Source organism: Gordionus sp. m RMFG-2023, chromosome 1, assembly GCF_954871325.1.
Source record: "Gordionus sp. m RMFG-2023 chromosome 1, tfGorSpeb1-WG-v2, whole genome shotgun sequence".
Lineage (NCBI taxonomy): Eukaryota > Metazoa > Nematomorpha > Gordioida > Chordodea > Parachordodidae > Gordionus > Gordionus sp. m RMFG-2023.
In genome coordinates, this window is record NC_088775.1 from 33,000,321 (window position 1) to 33,021,704 (window position 21,384).

General features: G+C 28.9%; 1 protein-coding gene across 1 annotated transcript in view; it reads right to left on the reverse strand.

Moving 5' to 3' along the window:
* LOC135931394 (spectrin alpha chain-like) overlaps nt 1-17,161 on the reverse strand; it is a 93,204-nt gene extending 76,043 nt beyond the window's left edge. Inside the window, exons 1-5 of the mRNA XM_065468466.1 lie at nt 16,975-17,161; nt 4,566-4,656; nt 1,052-1,228; nt 656-781; nt 156-428 (exon numbers count right to left, since the gene is read on the reverse strand). Of these exons, the coding sequence (XP_065324538.1) occupies nt 156-428; nt 656-781; nt 1,052-1,228; nt 4,566-4,643 (654 nt within the window). The 5' untranslated portion in view covers nt 4,644-4,656; nt 16,975-17,161. The remainder of the gene's footprint in view (nt 1-155; nt 429-655; nt 782-1,051; nt 1,229-4,565; nt 4,657-16,974) is intronic.
* Nucleotides 17,162-21,384: the final 4,223 nt, after the last annotated feature.

Below are 21,384 nucleotides of genomic sequence, written 5' to 3' on the forward strand. Positions count from 1 at the left end.
GTTCAGGTGCATAATGTTTAACGATAGTAAACCAAAAATAGAGCGTTTCTAGATTCATTTCGATTAGTTTTACACAGTGTAATAGTTATCGCTCGTTCCATTTTTTAAATTTTAATCAAAATGTTCAAATACAGATATGTATATATCATAAAAACCTTCCTAAAGTCCTCGAACTTTTTATTAAGTAAGCCAACCCGGTCGAGGTCATCAAACTCGTCATGCGCGCTTCCGGTTGTGGTGTGCTCTTGCAAATCCCAAGAGGTAGCAAAGCTGGATAGAAAAGTGTGGCGATCGTTGAGCCAGTATTGTACCTCGTTGCACTCGCGAACAAAGTCCGCAAGTCGTTGGAGCTGGGCAAGGTATGCACTCTTTTCGCGACTCTTGACCCGTAAGCCATCCCACATCTCATGCAGCTCAGTCAGTCTTTCCTGTATCAATGTTTTGAGGAATATAGCATTTTATTAGTCTGCATATCTCTACGTATTCTAGGATATTTAGTAATTACAAATATAAAAACTTTTTCTAAGTAAAAATGTTATAGTATTTAAAAAATGTGATTATTTATTTACGAATATGGATTAGTATTTTATAAAATAATTATAAAATTAAAACACAAGAAATATAAAACACAAGGTGAGCGAATTATACAATGAACCTGAATTTCCCTTGATGCGTAATGGCTTGTCTTCACCATTTCTTGACCGGACTTGTCAAGTGTATCCAAAAAGCTTTTATGCCCCACGACCTCGGCTTCAAACGCGTGATGTTTTTTTACCCTGGCCTGGTGTGTATGGAGAACATTTTTTAAAAAAAATTAAAAATGAATAAGGAAGCTTTTGGCTAAAGATACTCTCGGTAAAATTAAATAACAATAATTTCGAATAAATAATTAAGGTGTCATAAATGACGAATTTGCAAACAACTAATTTTAAGTCTATAGGAAGATGCACAAAATATTTTTCTTTAAAAAAAGCTTATTGACTATAAAAGAAATGTTTCTTGTAAAATGATGTTCCACAACTACTACAAAATATATATAAAAATATTATACCTGCAAATTAGTGGTAACGTCCTTAAAATTTTCGTCGTTCAAGATCTGCATTTTTTCGTAGATCCAGGACTCGAGCTCGTTGGCGTCCGACTTAAAGAATTGCAGCTTTTTCGAATCCTCCAGCTTGAGCCTCTTTTCTTTGCTCTGCTCCTTCACCGCTAGGTAATGGTTAAGGACCTATCGATTTGTATAGTAATTAAAATAATATAACCTAGTCCTACCATTTCCGAAAATTCTCAATTAACTTTATTTCTAACGCTTTCTTTCTTTTCTTATTTTCTATCTTTCATAAAAATAATGATATAAAGAGCCAAAACTATAATCGTTTAAAAAAAATAACAGATTCTTTTATTAACCCATTAATGGTCAAAATTTTTCTAGTGGATAAAAATGCTCAATTTTTTCAAATTATATTGATTAATGCTCAAATATGATATTCTAAAAAAATCAGCCAAAAAAAATAATACTAAATAGAAAATCTAGCCTGGTGCATATATGCACCGTTAACCATTAAGAGGTTAAAAAAGATAAAAATTATATAAAATACTATAAGATCAAAAAACAACAAATATCTTTATTCTTTTTTTGTAATTTATAATAAAAACGAGAAAATGTTTATATATTGTGAAAATCCTTGAAACATATGGAGTGCGATTTGACATGTTTGGCACATATATCTTGAGTGCGTATGGCAATATCTGCATCTTCGTCTTTTTCCATCTATAATTTTGGATAAATAATGTCCAGATGAATCAATAGGGTTTTCACACTGTAATGCAAACTGGCTGGTGTGACCTGTACTTGAATTTTTTTCTATTTTTACTGACGATCGAAGGAGGTAATTAGTAACTTCTCATTTAAATGCAAGAAACTCTTCTTGTCATCTCGATTCGCGAATTTACAGATTTTCCATAAATACCAAAGCTACATCAATAAAATTGGTGAATATTGGCCACCACCATTTTTTTCCTCTTATTTTTATTCTATATGTAGATATTAGATTATCACATAGATCAACTCCACCCATGTGTTTGTTATAAGCACTTACCATATTTGGCTGATGAATTTTTATTTTAGAAGATATTTTCTTAGAATACCTTGAAACATTAGAAAGCAAAGAGATAGTGTGGCATGTCGATGCAACGGTCACCATCGAATTATCATTCCAACGAACTACAAATATTTCGTTTAATTTTTCAAACCTATAATCATAATATCCTCTTTCTTTTTTTGCTACAACCTTTATAGATTCAACTGGGCAATGCTCTATTCTATTGTCCCTCACAGTTCCAGTTGCAAAATATCCCATTTGTTTTAAGTATGACAAGAGTTTAAATGATGTAAAGAAATTATCAAAATATATTTTATGATAATTTGGTTTTTGCAATTTAATAATTTTATGATTACATTTCCACCTAATCCATATTCATATTTATTTTCGCTTTTTCCTTGATATATATCAAATGAGAATACGCAACCGTCGGAAGAAGCCAATATCCAAGACTTGTATCCGAATCTAATTGGTTTTCCTTTTATGAACATTTTGCAAGAATGTCTTCCTCGATATGGTATCATCTCGTCATCTATTGATAAATGATGTTTGAAAATTCCGAATTGCTGAAATTTATTATTCAATATATTAATGTAAGGCCTAACTTTATAAAATCTATCATGTATATCTATTTTAGTATTGTCTGCCAAATGGATATTATATTTCAAATTTCGAAATTGTAATTGGGTCATTGTATCCCGGATTATTGGAATAGAAATATCGCTATCATTAGACCAGTACATTCTTTCTTGTGGGAGAGAATGATATCCAGTAAATAATAGAATTCCAATAAATCTCTGAATATCTTGGATGGTTATGCATATGTTAGGTCTATTCATTTGTTTAGCATAAATATTACTTTGTTTTACAATTAGTGAATATAAGTCTTCGTCGAAAATTAAAGAAAATATATCTGATGGACTTTTACCATGTAAATCATTTTCAAGTTTTATTACATCTTTCTTTTATCCATTGAAAGGACCTGAAGAATATATTGCATCCGTTTTTCTCCATTTTAAATTGTGAGAAATTCGAGAATAGCTTCTTGTAGAATATGGTTCTGGAAGGTCGTCATCAACTGAATTATGAATCTCCAATTCTCCAGCTGTATCTGAAGGCAAAACTCCGACATTTGTTAAGTCATTTTCATCGAAATCTTCTTCATCACTAACTGCAGAGGGGTTTGGCGGAATTATAACCATATCTCTTTCTTCAATTGGTTCCTCTTCAAAAAGTTGAGCAAGCGTTTGTTCAATTGTTAGAAAACGTTTCATTAAAAAAATTTATTAAAAATTAAATATCTAGACAAATTATTTTCGTAGAATCTTGATTTTTTTATTAGTCATCTATTATTTTGATAATTTTGATTGAATTGACAAAACAGGTGCATAATATTTTATATAAATAAAATAAAATCTTTAGAAAGGAAGAGGCTAAAAATAATTTTAAACTTTTGAATATTTATGAACCTAATAATTTCATATAATTTGATCGGGATAAAAAATTATAATAGGAACAATATATTATTCGATTTAATCTCAGGGGGCTAAAAAAATTTTTTTAATTATTTTCAAAAGGTCTTTTTTTGGGTATAAAATTTTTTAAAAAAAATTCTTAGGGGGCTCGAGCCACCCATCCCTCCTCCCCCCACCCTTAGTGACGGTAGTGGTTTTAATATAAAAAATTATAATTCATTATGTTAAATTTCATTTGTTTGAATTTTTTAAATAATTTATACTGCTAGATGGTTAACGGTGCATATATGCACCAGTCAACTTTATGTGGTTACCTATTAAAATTTTAATTATTTAAAAATTCAAAAATGATTGATAAATATTGATATATCTATAAAGAATATATACACACTAGTTTTCATCGAAATAATTTTATAATATGCTTGTGAGATGACTTAAAAAATTTTGCATTTTAGACCTCATAAATTCGCAAAGTTTGAGGGTTTCTTAGGGACATAAAAAAATATTTTTTTCATATTTTTCTTTTCCAGTTTTGAAGTACAATGTCTGAACTATATAAAAATCTTTTTTATTATTTTTTAAAATAAAAACTACTATGTTAAAATAAGGTATATAGGAGGTGGTGCATATATGCACCGTTAACCAGTAACGGGTTAAATTTATAAATGTTTAAAAATAGCATATGATCTTTAATAGCTGGCCCTTATAATAAGATAACAATTAGTATCAAGCTCAAAACTTTGTACAATCATCTGATTTATCTGAATTCCTATTGACCGTCATTCTTTTTAAACTAAACCCTTCTCATCCAAGCTTACATGAGCTTTGTTTAATATTAAGCCCAATAAAAATATTTCCTGGCTATAAGCGAATCTCAAAAATTATTATATTTAAATTTGAAACTATGTGTTCGTTGAAGGATAGATACAGAATATTTTTTAAAGTAATCATAAAATAGAAGGAATGGTTAAAAAAACTCGATAATTACTTCATGCCTCCTGTTTTCGATATCTTCCACCGTTTCTAAAACGGGTATGTCCTTGACTTCCGTATTGACTTCTTCCATCGTATAAATTGATCTTGGATAAATATAATTAATAAATAAATTTTAAATATTGGAAAACTCAAGGGTAAGTCTATTTAATAAAGACCACCTTTAATAGGCTGATATTTTAGGGGGGGGGGGGGGGAGGGGGGTGATACTTTGATAGGGATCGAACCAAACCCCCAAAATAAATTTGAATTAAGTAACAAAGCAATTTAAGTAAAAAGAAGAAAAAAATTTAATAATTCGAAAATAATTGATTATTAAAAAACAAAGATTATTAAGCCAATTTTTTCATTTTAAATGTATCTGATTTTCAGAGTACTCTATTACAAATAGATATTCGAACTTATAAATTTAGAAGTCTGCGTAAGCTGACCCTCTTAACCGGCAGATAACGTTTTAAATGAACCGTGTTTTAAATAAATTTATATTTAGTGATATTGACATTTATGACTGACATTTTAAGATTTATTATTTTTTTAATGATATTTACATTTATGACTGACCTGTAAATCAAGATTTTCAATTATGAAGAGTGTGTTAAATCAATTTTTTTTTTATTTCAAAATTAATATAAATAATTTTAAAATGTTTTTTTACAAGGTGGATTTTATTTAATAAACTGATTAAATGTGTGTAAATAATACTTTTTATTTAATATCTTAATAAATTTAATCAATTTTAGATAAAGTATATGAAAACATAACCAATTGCTGGCCTACAAAGTAATTGTATATTATTAAAATATTGTTTGATAAACAAAACATTATCACTGACATAAAAACCTTAGTATTATACTAATACTCATATTTGCAAAATAAATTATTGCAATTTTTCTAATATTATATTTCAGCATTGATAACAAAATGATTGCCTAAATACACTGAAATATTGTTTATTTTCATTGAATACAATAAATTTAATTTTTGGATATTTTAGCCTTATTTAATTTAAATCTTTGCTAATATAAAAAAATATTGCATTTTTTTTTATATAATAAATTTCAGTATTGCAAACAAAATGATTGACTAAATATAATGAAATATTCTTTATTTTCATTGAATATATTATTTATTGAGTACAAAAAATAAAATTTTTGGATATGCGCTTGGGCCTAAAAAACTTTCATTTCAATTAAACTTATTTAAATCTTTGCTATAAAAAAATATTGCAAATTTTTTCTAATTATAAATTTCAGTATTGCAAAAATGATTGCCTAAATATACTGAAGTATTGTTTATTTTCATTGCATATATTTTTTATTTTCATTGAATACAATAAATTAAATTTTTGGATGTGGACTTGGGCCATTTATTATATATATTTTTTTTAATTATTTCAACAGTTGATTTTGATACAAAAATTATCCTTCTTTTCCCCTATTAAATGGCGAAAGATGATCAAGTATATAAATTTTGTTTAGTATATTTCTATTCATTTAATAAAATTCAATGAGATACAGGATTATATCCCTTATCAGATATCCATCATCGATGTCTGCGAAAAATGGCTCAAGACGTAATCTGTGGGTACAAGCCTCCAAATATTAAATTCACATGGTAATTTGTTTCACCATTCTCATAATCGTGAAGTCATTCTAGACTGTGACAGAAGAATTAAACTTCTTAAAATAGTTTACAGTGAATGTGATACTAATGTCAGTATTTTCTCTTGCTGCTCATTTTGGTATCAACAAGACTCAGCAAATTGGCTGATAGGAAAATATATTTGCATAATCATAATATATGATGAATAATATATTTTTATATATAATACACAATGGTAAATTGTTTTACCATTTATTAAATGTTATTTATTAAATATTTTATAATAAAGAATAGAACATTCGAATTTATAAATATGATGTGATAATTTTGTAAATAATAAAACGATATATATTAAAATAGCTAATAAAGTAGTCGTCGTTTTATTAAAATCGCGACTAGTGGTGAAAATAATTCCTTAAATGGATATTCAGAAAATTTGGGCGAATAAAAGAAATAGGCGGATTTATCTACGATTAAATTTGATAAATTCGATGACGAATCTTCTATTTTTCTCAATGGGAAGTCAGTTTTCGGTTAAAAAACGTAAGCCCATCTGAATGTCAATATAAAGATATATTTTTAACATTTGGCAATAAGAATATTAAGTTGGTTGACCGTTCTTGTTATCCTGATTCGATTGAAACTCTATCTTTTAAGGAAATTAAATCAATACGTTTTAATCAACAACTTTTGCTTCTAGATTTGATTTCGTTAGACTACGGAGAACAACTGAAACCATAACTGAATTTGTAGATAAAATTAGAACAATTGGCAAGCGTTGACATTATCTAAATGATATTGACGAGCGTTTACGTGATCAGTTTATGGTTGGCATGGAAATGCCGGGATTGGAAAGAGATCTTAGAGCTCTATATCCCGACGGTCTTGATAGAAATAGTATTGACTTTACAATTTATTCTTGATCTGGTATTAGCTTCTGAGAGAGCAGATAAAGAAATGGCAAATAAAAATATGCTTGTTGTTAATAAGATAAATGATAATAACAAAAGAAATGATAATAATAATGAGGGCTGTGCCGATCCACATATTTTCCACCGATCCGATCCGATATTAGTTCAAAACCGATCCGATTATTATATTGATTTTTCACCACCTCCCTTTGAACCAAATGTAATTAAGGAATCAATATTTTTATGCAAAATATCGAATTAAGCATTTATTTTAAATTTTTTTTACTACAATAATTTTAAAAAAGTTTACGTATATTGGTAGTATTAAATGAATTTTTCATTATTCTTCCCCGTGAAATTAGAATTCCGCAGATAACGCATTTTACAAAATTATTTTTGTCTTTTGTAAAATATTTCCATAATACAGATTAGATGTCTGCATTGGGCGGGGTTTCGAGCGGGCGGGTGGGCGGGTTTAAAATTTTTCGAAAATGGGCAGGCGGGCGGGCGTGTTAAAAAATTTGAAACTATGGGCGGGCTGGGTGGGCGGGTTAAGAAATTTAAACAATGGGCGGGCGGGTTAAGGAAATTTAAAATTTTTGTTCAAAAACAAACTAAAAAAAATAATTGTTTAAATGATCTATCTTTTTTTATTGTACCAATCGTTTTTTTTTAAGTGAAGAACATTTACCTAACTATTTTTTTCTTAAAATAAATAAACATTTTTGTCTATTAAAAATTTCCTTTTATGGGAATGTAATAAAACTTTTCTCTTAAAATTTCCTTTTTTGGGTCTGCAATCTGCATTTGGTTTCACTTTTATTTAAAGATCTCACTTGAGGAAGAGGATATACTTCAAACGGATATCCTACTTTGGTGGAAACGACAAAAAAGAGATTTGACAAAGCTATTAAGATTAGCAAGAAAAATATTGGCAATTCCTGCAACTAGTGCTTCTTCCGGTGGATTTAGCATTGCTGAAAGATTTTTAGAACAAAGAAGAACGTGTTTGAATCCAGAAAATGTCGATTCATTATTATTTTTGCATTATAATTACATATAATATTAATTTTACATTTATTTTTTTTTCATAAATATTCAATTTGATCAAATATATTGTCCATAATTTACATTGATTATTTTTATACTTATATTAATTTCCTAAATTATAAACTTTTTGTTGAGGTGTAATGCTGAAATATTTATATTAGATGCTTAAAAAAATGAAAGAATGACCATAATTAAATTTTATAAGCGGGCTTGGGTTAAAAAATTTTTATAAATAATGGGCGGGCGGGTAAAAAATTTTAGACTAATGGGCGGGCAGGCGGGCGGGTAAGGAATTTTAGACAAATAGGCGGGGCAGGCGGGTATATATTTTTTTGAAAACTATGGCCGGGCTGGGCGGGCGGGTTAAAATTTTTTTAAACCATTGGATGGGCGGGCTTTTGGAACCCACCCAATGCAGACCTCTAATTCAGATACCATATTTAAAAAAATCTATTATTTAAAGTATAAATAATAAAATTGGCATTATTTAAAAAAAGTTTTTAAAAAAATAAAACTTTTGGTGTTCCTTTCTATTTTTATAAAAAACTTTTAAAATACTATAAATCTATTTTTAAAAAGAAATAAAATTTAGAGGGTGTTGTGCATTTGCATTGCATTGTTTAAAAAAAATTATTTAGAAAATATTATAATAATGTAAAATAAATATACATAAGATAAAAAAAAAGAAAAGTAAAAAGATCGGATCAGTTTTTACAGGTATCGGACCGATCCGATATTTCTGGAAAACGCTAAATATCGATGTCGACCCGATTCGATATTTAATATCGACACAGCCCTAATAATAATAATTATAAACATCCAATTAAAACGACTGCGTTTGATAAAGACTATAATAGTCAAATAATACATTTGATAAAGAAAATAATAAACTTAAATGTTATAAATGTGGGTTTATTCATGAAAAGTGAGATTCCAGCTCCAAATGCGGCATGTAATAAATGCAAAAAAATTGGTCATTTTTCAGTTTGTTATCAAAGAATTTAAAATATACAAGAGTGTCATCAAGTGATTCTATTCATAATATATGGAAGATTCAACAAATCGAGAGAATCGAGCAAAATTAACTGCAGAGATAAATGGATTATGTTGAATTTGATTTTGACACTGGTGCACAAGCGTCATTGATAGAGATGATATATGGACAAGTATGGGACGACCAAAAATTAGGCCAACCAGTCCATTGACTGCATATGGTGATCATCCGTTAGACGTTAAGGGCGAGACCCAAGTCAATGTTAGGATTGGATCAGACAAGGACCCTACCAGTAGTAATAATGAATACAACTGGGGTGCCTTTTTTCAGATTACAATGGATTATTCAATTTAGGAAAGCCTTGTCAGGTTATGAAAACAAGTAAGCAATTTGGTCAACTCAACACTATTGAAAAAGAAAAATTTTACATAACACTAGATTCTAGAATTCGAGATTTGATAAATAAACATCAAGAAATTTTTGATAAGATGGGATATATACGTGATTTTGCAGTGCGAATACATTTAAAGGATACCGCTGTACCAAGATCGTTTCTAGCCTGTAGGGTATTTCCACTTAGCAAAGCAATTGAAATGGAATTAGACCGATTAGTGGCTGCGGGATATCGAAAAGATTGATTCGACTATAACTATGGTACGGTGGTCGTCAACAGTAAATGTACGCAAGAGTAATGGCGATATTCGAATTTGCGCTGATTTCAAAGTTACACTCAAGTGTTTATTGTATGACCATCATGTTATTCCTACCTTTGACGATTTGTTATAGAAAATCCAAGGTGGTGATAAATTTACCGTGATAGATCTGAAAGATGCGTATTTACAGATGGAAGTAGAATCGGAATCTCAGGAATTCTTAACGATAGTCGCTCATAAGAGATATTTCCGTTACCGACGATTGTCTTTTGGATTGGCAAGTGCACCTACTATATTCCAGAGATATATAGATGAGTTGCTAAAAGATTGCCAAATGACTTATGTCTAATTAGATGACGTAAATATTTCTGGTTGAAACGATGAGGAGCACATAAATAATTTGCGAATAGTGTTAGAGATTACAGACGGCAGGTCTTAAGGTGAAATTGACGAAAGAGAGATTTTAACAAAAATTTATATCATTTTAAGGGTGATAATTGATAAATTCGATATACATCCTAATCCAGAAAAAGTGAAGGCTACAACTTATATCTTTTCTAGGACTCGTGAATTATCTGAACGTTTTATTCGTAATACCTTATAAAGCGGCGCTATTACATAGATTAACAAGCGTAAAAGTACCTTGGCGGTGGACGAAAGATGAACAAAATTCCTTCGATGAGGTTAAAAAATTATTGTCTTCCGAGGAAACGTTATTTCTTTATAACGCGCAGTTGCCCATAATTTTGGAATGCGACGCATCTGATTCAGGATTAGGAAATGCATTGTTACATCAATTAGTAGACGGAAGGATAAAACCTATTTCGTTCGCGTCACGTACTTTATTAGAATCAGAGAAACACTACGCTCCGATTGATAAAGAAGCTCGAGCACTTTTATTGGTAGAAAAATTTCATTCATTTATTTATGGTATAAATTTTTACTTCGAACTGATCATAAACCATTAGAGCGATTATTTGGGGAGAAACGCGATTTATCTACTAATAATCGTTTGACACGATGGGCCTGCAAGATGGCTTCTTAAGATTTTACAATAGAATATAGACCTGGTATCAAGTCTTCCGATATTAGACATAGAAGAGAATCAAGATTCTAAACATGCTTTGGATATTCGAAGTATTAATTTGGATGATATGCAATTGTCAGAAAATTAACGAAAAGAGTCGAAGTAAGATGTAATATTTAAAAAAAATAGCAATGCACATTCAGCAAAGTTGGTGAAACTTTGATCGTCAAAGGTAAAGAAATTGTTAATTTCTAAAATCGACGGGAAGAGCTATCTGTCGATCGTGATATTATAGAATGAAATGGGAGATTGGTTATTCCTAATAAATTAAGAAATGTAGTGTTAGGAATGATTCACCGGGGATATCCTGAGGAAAATGTAATAAAATCTATTACCACATCACGTTGTTCATCAAGAAACCGTAAACCAACAAAGAAGTTTATTGAGGAAATCTAACTTTAAAATGTTTGAAGGAAATGTAATAAATCATATAAAATATTATTTATAGATATTATATTAAAAATAGAATGAAACATTTGAATTAAAAATTAATAAATTTGATGTGATTATTTTGATATTAAAATAACTAATAAGTAGTCGTAGTCGTTTTATTATAACATTCACCAGTTTCAGAACAAAATTTTATATTCCTTAATTTGTTAAATTTTTTATATTTTTTTTTATTTTATTTGTATCTAATTTTTGTTTATGTATTTATATTTTTCTATTTAGCCTTATTAATGGTCTGTCTATTATCGCTTATATGTATGTGGCACCTGTTTTTATTAGTTATGTTGGTTTCACATATTGAACCATTTAAATTTTATATTAGCTTATTATACCTGCGATTTTGAATTTTTTTACAAGAAATATAATATAGTTTCGATAATATTATTAAATACAACTAATAGTTTATATATAACATAATCTAAAATAATATATCAACACCTATTTGTGTCAATACCTTTTTGTAAAATGAAAGATTATTATTTATTATGTACTCTATTAGAAATGGAATTAATTTAATAAATTTTAGTATGATTAAAAATAGAAATTAAGGTTAAGTGAAATTGCCATCTATCTGCTATATGAGTGAATGCATTAATTCACTAATTTAATTGTTATAAAATTTATGAATGTTAATTCAGGGTTGGGTTGTCATGATATAATAAAGTAATGTTGCTTACCACTATTTATGATTGCAGCTGAAAATATTATAATATAGGATAAGGTAAACCCTAAATTAACTAATAAATTAAATTATGCTATATATCAATTGTTATTTGAGATTGAACACCGCTTATATTAATTTTATTTATTATCTTTTTCATATTATAAGTTCTAATTGTTAGATTTGCCTGAAAGTGAGGATGGATATAAATACATTGCTGTCGCAGTTGATTACTTCAGCAAGTATATTGTAGCCATGTCCTTAAAAGATAAAATAGAGACATCAGTATCGTGTTTCCAAAGTATGATAAATTTGATAATATAATATTAATATTATATTTTAGATTCAAATTAATGATCAAGGAAGTGACTTTGTGAATGAACAATAATTATCACAAACTGTGCTCATCACCCTCAAGCAAATGGCATGTTTGAAAGAATGAATAGGAACATCAGAAATGTACTTCTATATGATCAATTAGTTTGTAAAGATGCCTTGTCTAGCACTAGCATACTATAACACGCCTCATCATGAATCATCGAAATTTACACTTAATGGGTGGATGTATCGCAGAAAAGTGAAAAATAAGTTTATGGGGTATGATTTATTTTTTTCTCTTTTAGCTTTCACCTTTTATGGTGGTAAGCTCCTTCAATATCTTTCCACTTTTTGTTATTCATACTATCTCGTTTATCTAATTTATACTTCTTCATATTGGATCTAACTTTATGGCCCCATTGAAGTTTTGGCCTTCCTCTACGTTTACCCATCACTTCCAAACTCTCAACCTTATTTCCTATGTATTTAGCTCATAGGCCTTCTCATTGTATGCCCATACCACCTAAGTCTGTTAGTCTTAATGGGTACTACTACTACCTTTAAATTTCCTAGTATTCTTGTACTTCGCAACTTATCCTTTCTTGTTACCCCAGCAATCATCCTCAGCATTCTCATCTCCATAATTTGTAGACTTCTCTCGTCTGATTCTTTGGTTGGCCATGTTTCCGAACTATATAGTATAGTTGGTTGTACTATAGAACTGTTAATTTTTCTCTTCAATTTGTGTGGGATTCTTTTGTCAAAGAGCACTACAGATAAAGATCTCCCACTTACCACCCTTGATTAATTTTACTCTTTATCCCTTTCTCTATTGTGCTGTTTGTTTGTATAGTGGAGCCCAAATATTTGCAGCTTGCAATTGCCGATATCTGCCATTCAATTATATCAATGCTCTCTATTTCATCTCCTCCTATCACCATATACTCCGTCTTTTCTCTATTTACTTTAGGTCCGTGCTTTTCTAGGATTTATCCAGCTCACTAATCTTTCTTTCATTCCATCCTTGGATTCGGCAAGTATCACAATATCTGCAAATATCATATTCCACGGGACTGTTTGTGGTATAGATTATGCTAATACATCTATAATTGTTATGAAGAGAAGTGGGCTGAGAGTAGACCCTTGATGAACTCCCTCAGCTATTGTGAAGCCTATTGAAATACCAGTTGTGCTACGGACCATTGTTGTTTGGCCCATATACATATCCTGTATTATTCTTATATATTTTTCGGGAACCTTTTTGTGGTGTAGCGCCCACCAGATAAGTTTTCTTGAGATTCTATCGAAGGCCTTTTCTAGATCGAGAAATACCATATATAGCTTTTTGTTCTTTTCCCTGTATTTTTCACTCATTTGCCTAATTGCGTGGATAGCATCAGTTGTTGATCTGTTGATCTTCCAGGCATAAAGTCAAACTGAGTCTCTATGTCTCTTAACCTTTTTTCTATTATTTTTTCGTAGAGTTAAAGACAGTGTGACATTAGTTTTATGCCCCTGTAATTTTGACAATTGTGTGCATCCCCTTTATTTTGGAAGATAGGAACTAGATAGCTCTTCCTCCATTTTTGAGGGATCTCTTCATTTCCCAGTATTTTATTGTAAAGATTTGTGAGGAGATGTATGCCATCACCTCCTAGTACTTTAAGGCTTTCTATTGGAATATCACCTGGACCCCTAGCTTTGTTGTTTTACATATGCTTGAGGCATGTGATTATTTCTTGTTCTGTTATTGGTTGTACAAGGTTTTGACATGGGGAGTATTCATCTAGATGTAGTATGTGGGGATTAAAGTTGAGAAGCTCCTGAAAATATTTTTTCCATCTATTCATTATTTCTTTTTCCTTTACTATCAATTTCCCATCTTTATTTTTGATTATTTTCGGAGCTCCGTTTATATCCCTAGAATTCTTTTCTCGCTGTTTGGCTAATCTGTATATTTTATTTTGCCCTTCTTTGGTATGTAGTTCTTCATACATGTCATCGTATGCCATAGCTTTGGCCCTAGCCACAGCCTTTGTAGCTATTCTCTTGGATTTTTTGTAATTTGTCTTGTCAACTGGGTTTTTGGATTTGTACCATATTTTATATAGGGCTTTTTTATCCTTCTAGTGGTTCGTATCTCTTCATTCCGCCACCATAGTTCTTTGTATGATTTGTTGCCTCCCCTTGTCAAGCCTAGTGTCGATTTGGCAGTGTATTTGGATGAAGGGTCTGTCCACATTTTTTCACTGACTTGTGAGGAATCTATTGTTTCAATGTTTGCAATGATTGCAAAGACATCTGTCATTGTTTTTAATTTACCGCATTTGATGCATGGTTCAAGTTTTATCATATTTTGAGCGGATTTATTTGAGATGTGTAAATCCATGACTAGTAGCTTGTGTTGTGCGGCAATATCTTCTCCTGGGATGACTTTGCAGTCTATTACATCTTTTAATCTTCTGCGAGAGATAAGCATGTAATCTATCTGGGTTTGCCTTCTGTAGCTATCTCTTGCTTTTCCCACATGCGCATTTAAGTCACCACCTATTATGACTAGGTCATCCTTAGGGATTTCCATTATAGCTTCCTCAAGGATAGCTCTAAAATCATCTTTCTCTTCTTCCTTGCAACCCGTTTGAGGAGCATATACTGAAAGGATGTGTAGTATTGATTGACCAATGCAGTTTTATCTTCATTAGTCTATCAGAGATCCTGTTGACTTCTACTATTGAGATTAGATCTTGACTGAGGATGATGCCGACACCGTTCCTATTGCTAACAATTCCATTATACAATTTATACCCATCTCCAATCATTAAAGTCCTGGCCTTTCCAATTCGTCTCTTGAATGAAAAGGGAATTCGATGCATTCCTTTAAATGATTGAATTTGTAATTGATTTATATTGTGCAATATTTTATTTACAAAGAATAAATAAATAATAAATGGTTTTTTTTATTTTGGTGTTTCGAATTGATCATAAAAAATTCTAAACAAATAAGAATTATCTGAAAACCCTAAATTCGAGTTTTCGCTCATGTTTATTTAAGAAATCATTCAAATTTCTTATCCTGATTTCCATTCTTTGGATAACTAAAAGTAAAATTAAAATATTGGAATAATTCTTTAAATTTAAAAAAGGTATTGTAAAAATCTTAGAAAATTTTTTTTATATAATATCTTTTAAAATTCTTATTTTTCCACTTAAACTTATGTCCAAAACATAAAAAAACTATATTCGATTCATAACTTTGACGTTAGTCTTCATTAAAGTTTAAGAACTTTATATAAAAAAAATTTTGAATACTCATTTTTCCACTTAAACTTAAAAAACTATTTGATTCATAACTTTGATGTTAGTCTTCATTAAAGTTTAAAAACTTTTAAAAATTTTAATTATCAAAATGTTTTTTACAATAATTATGGAAAGTTATTTAACTATATAAGAATGTTTTTTCACATTATGAAAATGTGTTACAACAAATCATATTATTACTGTATTTATATTGCATATTTTATAAATTTATTTTTCTAATCTTTATATTTACAAATAAATTTTATATAAAAATTAAATAAAATATTACATACAAGATAAACATTATTTTTTATAAATATAAAATGATATAAACGTATTGTCCATTTTTTTTCTTTTTGGTAAAATATAATTAATGTGCTTATAAATTGTTTAAAAAATGTTAATAACATGTTATTTCTAACCTTAAGTTGTTACATGATAATAAATAAAGCAAGTAGTTATCTTACCTATATTTTAAAACTGTTTTATCTCACATTTCTATATTAGGCTTTGACATTTTTATAATACAAAAATTTGTGAAGAGAATAAAAGAATTTAGGCCGCATTCATAGTGGGATCCGATCCGACACGATTTAACAGGATTGATTTATAAAATTTATTTATGAGATCAATTTTTTTTAGTAATATTAATTTTATCTTTAATTCTATACATCATAATAACCTAAGAAATATTGGTTTTAATAAAGAAAAATTGATTCTCATAAACCGATTTAAATATCGATCAGTTAAATCGTGTCGGATCCCACTATGAATGCGGCCTAACGTAAAATTGCCTTAAATATCAGTATAACAATAGAAAATATAATATTTAATCTTTATATGTCAGTCATAAACGCCAATATCACTTAAAATATAAAATTTAATTCCTACAAGTCAGTTATAATGTTAATATCGCTGTCTGTCATAAATGATATCATTAAGAATAATATTAAATCCTAGCAAGTCAGTCAAAAATATCAACATCACTAAATGTAAATTTATTTAATTAAAAAGTTACACCGGCCCACAAAAATTTTCATCGCTTTTTATGCTCGGCCCGTAAAATTAATTTTTCATTTTTCCTACTTTTAAATATTTATTTCAAATTCATCATAGCGATGTAAATCGTTTCATCGCATTGCTCAGTTATCGTACATTTTAAATTACGCAGCGATGAATCACCTTGTATTCAAAGTTAGATCGAATTCGCGGCGCAAAGTTAAGCGAATCGCGCTAACTATAAACGACGCCTTAGATCTGGCCCGAAAATCTTTTTGCTCTCAGGCCGGCAAGACTCATGGGATAGAGTCTGGTTAATTTTTTATACTACCCTTTATATATTTTAAAAATTAAGTTAATCCAAAATATTTTTAGTAATTACCTTTGATTTTATAAGAACGGATTTGTTATTCCCCAAAACTTTGCGAAGTCAACAATGAGATGCTAAGGTGTTAACAATTATTTATTTGAAATTTCGAATCGTTTAAAGCGAAAGCTTGTTTCGATAGAATCAGGTATTTCTATTTATTTATTAAAAATGTATCCGTGTTTGTTTGATTTTTTGCAAGATTTGAGATTTCTAAGAGAAGAATAATATTTTTAAAAAATTAATATACATTTTATAAGGTATACAAATAAATGTAAATTTGATAAATAATGAAAATTGGTCAAGAAGATGGGCGATATAGAAAAATTTTCGGATTTTTTAAAATAAAAAATGAAAAGTAGTGAAAGGCGAATTTTAAGAATATAGCCCAACAATTTTTTTTGCAACCAAAAAAAATCCCCTCCTCCCCTCAATCGATAATATATGGATGAATAATAAATAAATAGAAGGGTTAGTTTTTAAAAATAAATATATATCCCTCTGTCTTTATGTTAGACAAGATTAAACATTATCGCGTATGTTATCCCCCCCCCTATCCCCATATTAATAAATAAATCAATACAAAATCCGTACTATAATATTGATTATAATATTTAAAAAATTCTTCAACTTTTTTATTTCTTTTCTTCTATCAATTTTATTTTGAAAAATTTTATAACTTATCGATCGATATAATATCAAAAAGGAAAACGGCAAATCCTTCCCCCCTTTTCCTTATTTAATCAGTTGCAAAATCATAAAATGGACCATTTAACTAAAAGGCTCAATTTGAGCCGATTTTTAAAAACGGCTATCTCAATATTTTAGCTAGAAAAATATAGCCTAAGCCTCGAGATTTCGCTAGTTGATGTCTAGACCATTATGCCATCTATGAGCAAAATCTTCAGACTTGCGTAATATTATTCTGGGTAAAATATTGAGTCAGCCGTTTTTAAAAATCGGCTCAAATAGCCGTTTAACAACACTACGTTTAACATTCATTCACTGCTTCATATTTATCAATTTTCCCTTTTAAATAATGTTTATTATTAAAAATATTCAAATTTTATTAATTGTAAAAAAAAATAAGTCCGGGGAGATAAAATTATAAAAATCGGAATCATGCTTAAAAAGGAATCCCGAACAAAGTAATTCTAATGCCAATGACTTCTTAGAACCAGAAACCCGTCAAAATCTTTGCGGGGGAACTTATCGCGTATATAAATTTTATATAAAAATATCGAGTAAGGGTCCATTATAACCCTCCCACCCTTGTGGGAATTTACAGTGACTTCGGTTAGGATGAAAACGTTGGTTAGGATTGAATATAATATATTCATTATGTTGTTAAATGGCTGCATTAAAAAAGATGGCCAACAGATTTATTCTTACACATAATAGACTATTGGCACTTTTTAATGCGGATTGCTTAGATTTGAAAGAACCCCGGTAACTAGAAAAAAAATTTTTTTATAGATCGAATAAAAAACGGATGGAATGGAAATAAAATATATAAAATAAATAAATGAATAAACAGACGCAAAAAAATATTGAATTTTATTTTTTAATTATCCTTTTCACGTTTTCATTTGCCTTTTTTTTCTCGCAATGAAAAAACACGAAAAAAGAAGGTTATTTATTTCTATATAATTTTGTTATTTTTTATGAATACTTTTAATATTTTAATTTAAGTATATTTAAAAAATTTCTCACTCTCTTGTTAAAAAAAAATTTAACAATTGCATGCTCAGATATAGGTTTCTTCGATCTTTACATTCCTTATATTCTTTTCTTTTTTTATCTTTTTAATTTTACTTGATTTGTTTTTTTCTATAGGATAGGTTTTATTTTTAGTTGAAACAAGGTGCGTGGATTAGGGGTGGGAAATTTTGATGGGTTGAACTAAAAAAAATGAAAATTATCGAAAGCTCTGCCTTTTTTAATTAGGAATATCTACATTAGAAAAATAAATGGTAAATCCCTAAAAAGAACAAATTTAGGATAAACATTTCGTAGTCCCTTTTTTCTATTGGAGGTTGGTATAACTAAAATAAAATTTCAATAATGTGAATAATGAAAAAGATTATTATTGGAATTATAGATGTTTTATAATTCAATCGAATAATTCAAAATTATACGAAAATAAAATTTTTCGTAATACTTAAAATCAGGGATTCGAACCGAACCCGAACCCGGAGAAGTGAACCCGGGTTTTTAGAAAAAAACTCTGAACCCGAACCGAACCTGAACCCCATTTATAAAATTTCCAAAACCCCGAACCGAACCCAAGAATTTTATTTGAACCCGGGTTCAATCGGGTTCAGTGTTTTATTTAAAATCATATATTAATATATGTAAATACAAATATTATATTTTCAAATTTCCAATTAAATGAAGTCTTAATAAATTTTAAACAATTTAATTCATTTATGCCATTTTTAAATTTATTCTCGATTCCTATTGGAGTGTTAAAAAATTTTAAACAATTGAATTAATTTACGCCATTTATTTTTAAATTTTTATCTTATTATTCTTAAAGATTATTAATTAGAAGAAAATGGTTAACAAATCAAAGTAAAAATTATTATATTGTTAATTTAAAAAATTCTAAACATCTAACTTAAAAATTGTTAAATGTAGGGCAGTTTTTGTGAACTTATTAAAATGATTTTAAAATTTATATATGCTAATCATTTATTTTTGGTTCAGTTTAATTTTTACAAGATATTAATGAAGTGCATATTATAAATGAAATTAAATTTATAAATATCTCTTTTTTAATTCTGAAATCATTGCTATTTAAAAAAATTGTTTTCTTTTTATAGATTTAAGATTAAAGATAAAGTCATATTTGATAAGCATTTTACCCTTAATAAAATAGAAAAAAAAATCAATATGTTCATATTGCAAAGTAAAAATGTCTGGTAATCACTTGTCAAATTTAGAAAGACACCTGGAAAAAAATCACAACAATGAATATTTAAATTATTTAAATGAAAAAACCAAATATCAGGAATTGTTATTGGCAAAAAAACCTAAAATTAATATAGAAACCTTTTTTCCAAAAAAGCATATAAGTATAAATATATCATCTAATGATTTGATGAGTTCTATATTAGAACTTGTTACTGTAAATGGCCGGCCTTTATCAATTATTGAAGATTCGGGATTTCAAAGAATTATAAATCCACTCCTATCTGGGCTCAATTTAGTTATAAACAAAGAAAATTTATCCAGAACTATTAATAAAACAGCCCAATCAATTAGAGACAAAATATCGAGAGAGGTAGAAGGAAAATTAATAAGTTTAAAAGTTGATGCAGTTCAACGACTAGATAGGTCAATTCTTGGTGTAAATATTCAATTTATATCAAAGTCCATTATAAATTTGAGGCTCTTGGAATTGTAGAGCTGAAAGAGAGATGTACAGGAGAATATATAAAAGAGAATATATTAAAAACTTTACTAAAATTTAAAATTAATATTCAACAAATACACAATTACTTCTGATAATGGTTGTAATTTTTTAAGAGCTATAAAGCTCCTGCAACCTGAAACTGATTATGATATAAGGAGTGAATCAGCAGATGAGGAAAATATGGATGTAAATGTATATAAATATGATATTGATGATATACAAAATACTTTTTTATCAACTATTATATCCTATCCGATTTATAGTGTACGGTGTGCACACACTTCAGCTGGCACTTCAAGATGCTATAAAATTATCACCTATTGTGGAAACCATTGCAAAAGCTAGGAGCCTAAATTTAAAATTAAGACATCCCACTTACCAAAAGTTATTAAAAAATATGAAACTCCCAAGCCTGTGTTAGATTGCCATAGATGGCATTCAACCCATGATATGTTAGAAAGGCTGATTTTACTAAAATCCAATATCGAAGATTTTTTTACAGAGCAATCTGATTATTTATTGACTGAAGATGGGAAAGAGATAATAACGATTGTTGAAATTTTAAAACCGCTAAAAATCGCAACCAAACAATTCCAATCTGAACAGTTAACACTGACAGATTTTTATGCAGCATGGTTAAGATGCTGCATCGAACTGGAAAAAAATCCAAACCATTTTGCTCAATTACTATATTCTTGTCTTAAGAACAGAGAAGAAAGGTTTATAAAGAACGAAATTCTCTTAGCTGCCATATACCTGGGCCCAAGATACAAGGTTAATTAAAAGCTTAGTAAATTAATTATTTTAGATTTATATTAAAATTGTTATTTTATGAAATATTTAAATATAAACAATATAAATCCTTAAATATTACAGGTATTACTTAGTGATGATGATAAGGTTTGTGCGAAAAAACATCTTGTCAATTTATGGAGACGAATTAAAAGCTTAACAACGCCAATTTTATCTGATGATATTAGTTCCGATGAAGTTATTGAACAAGAAGA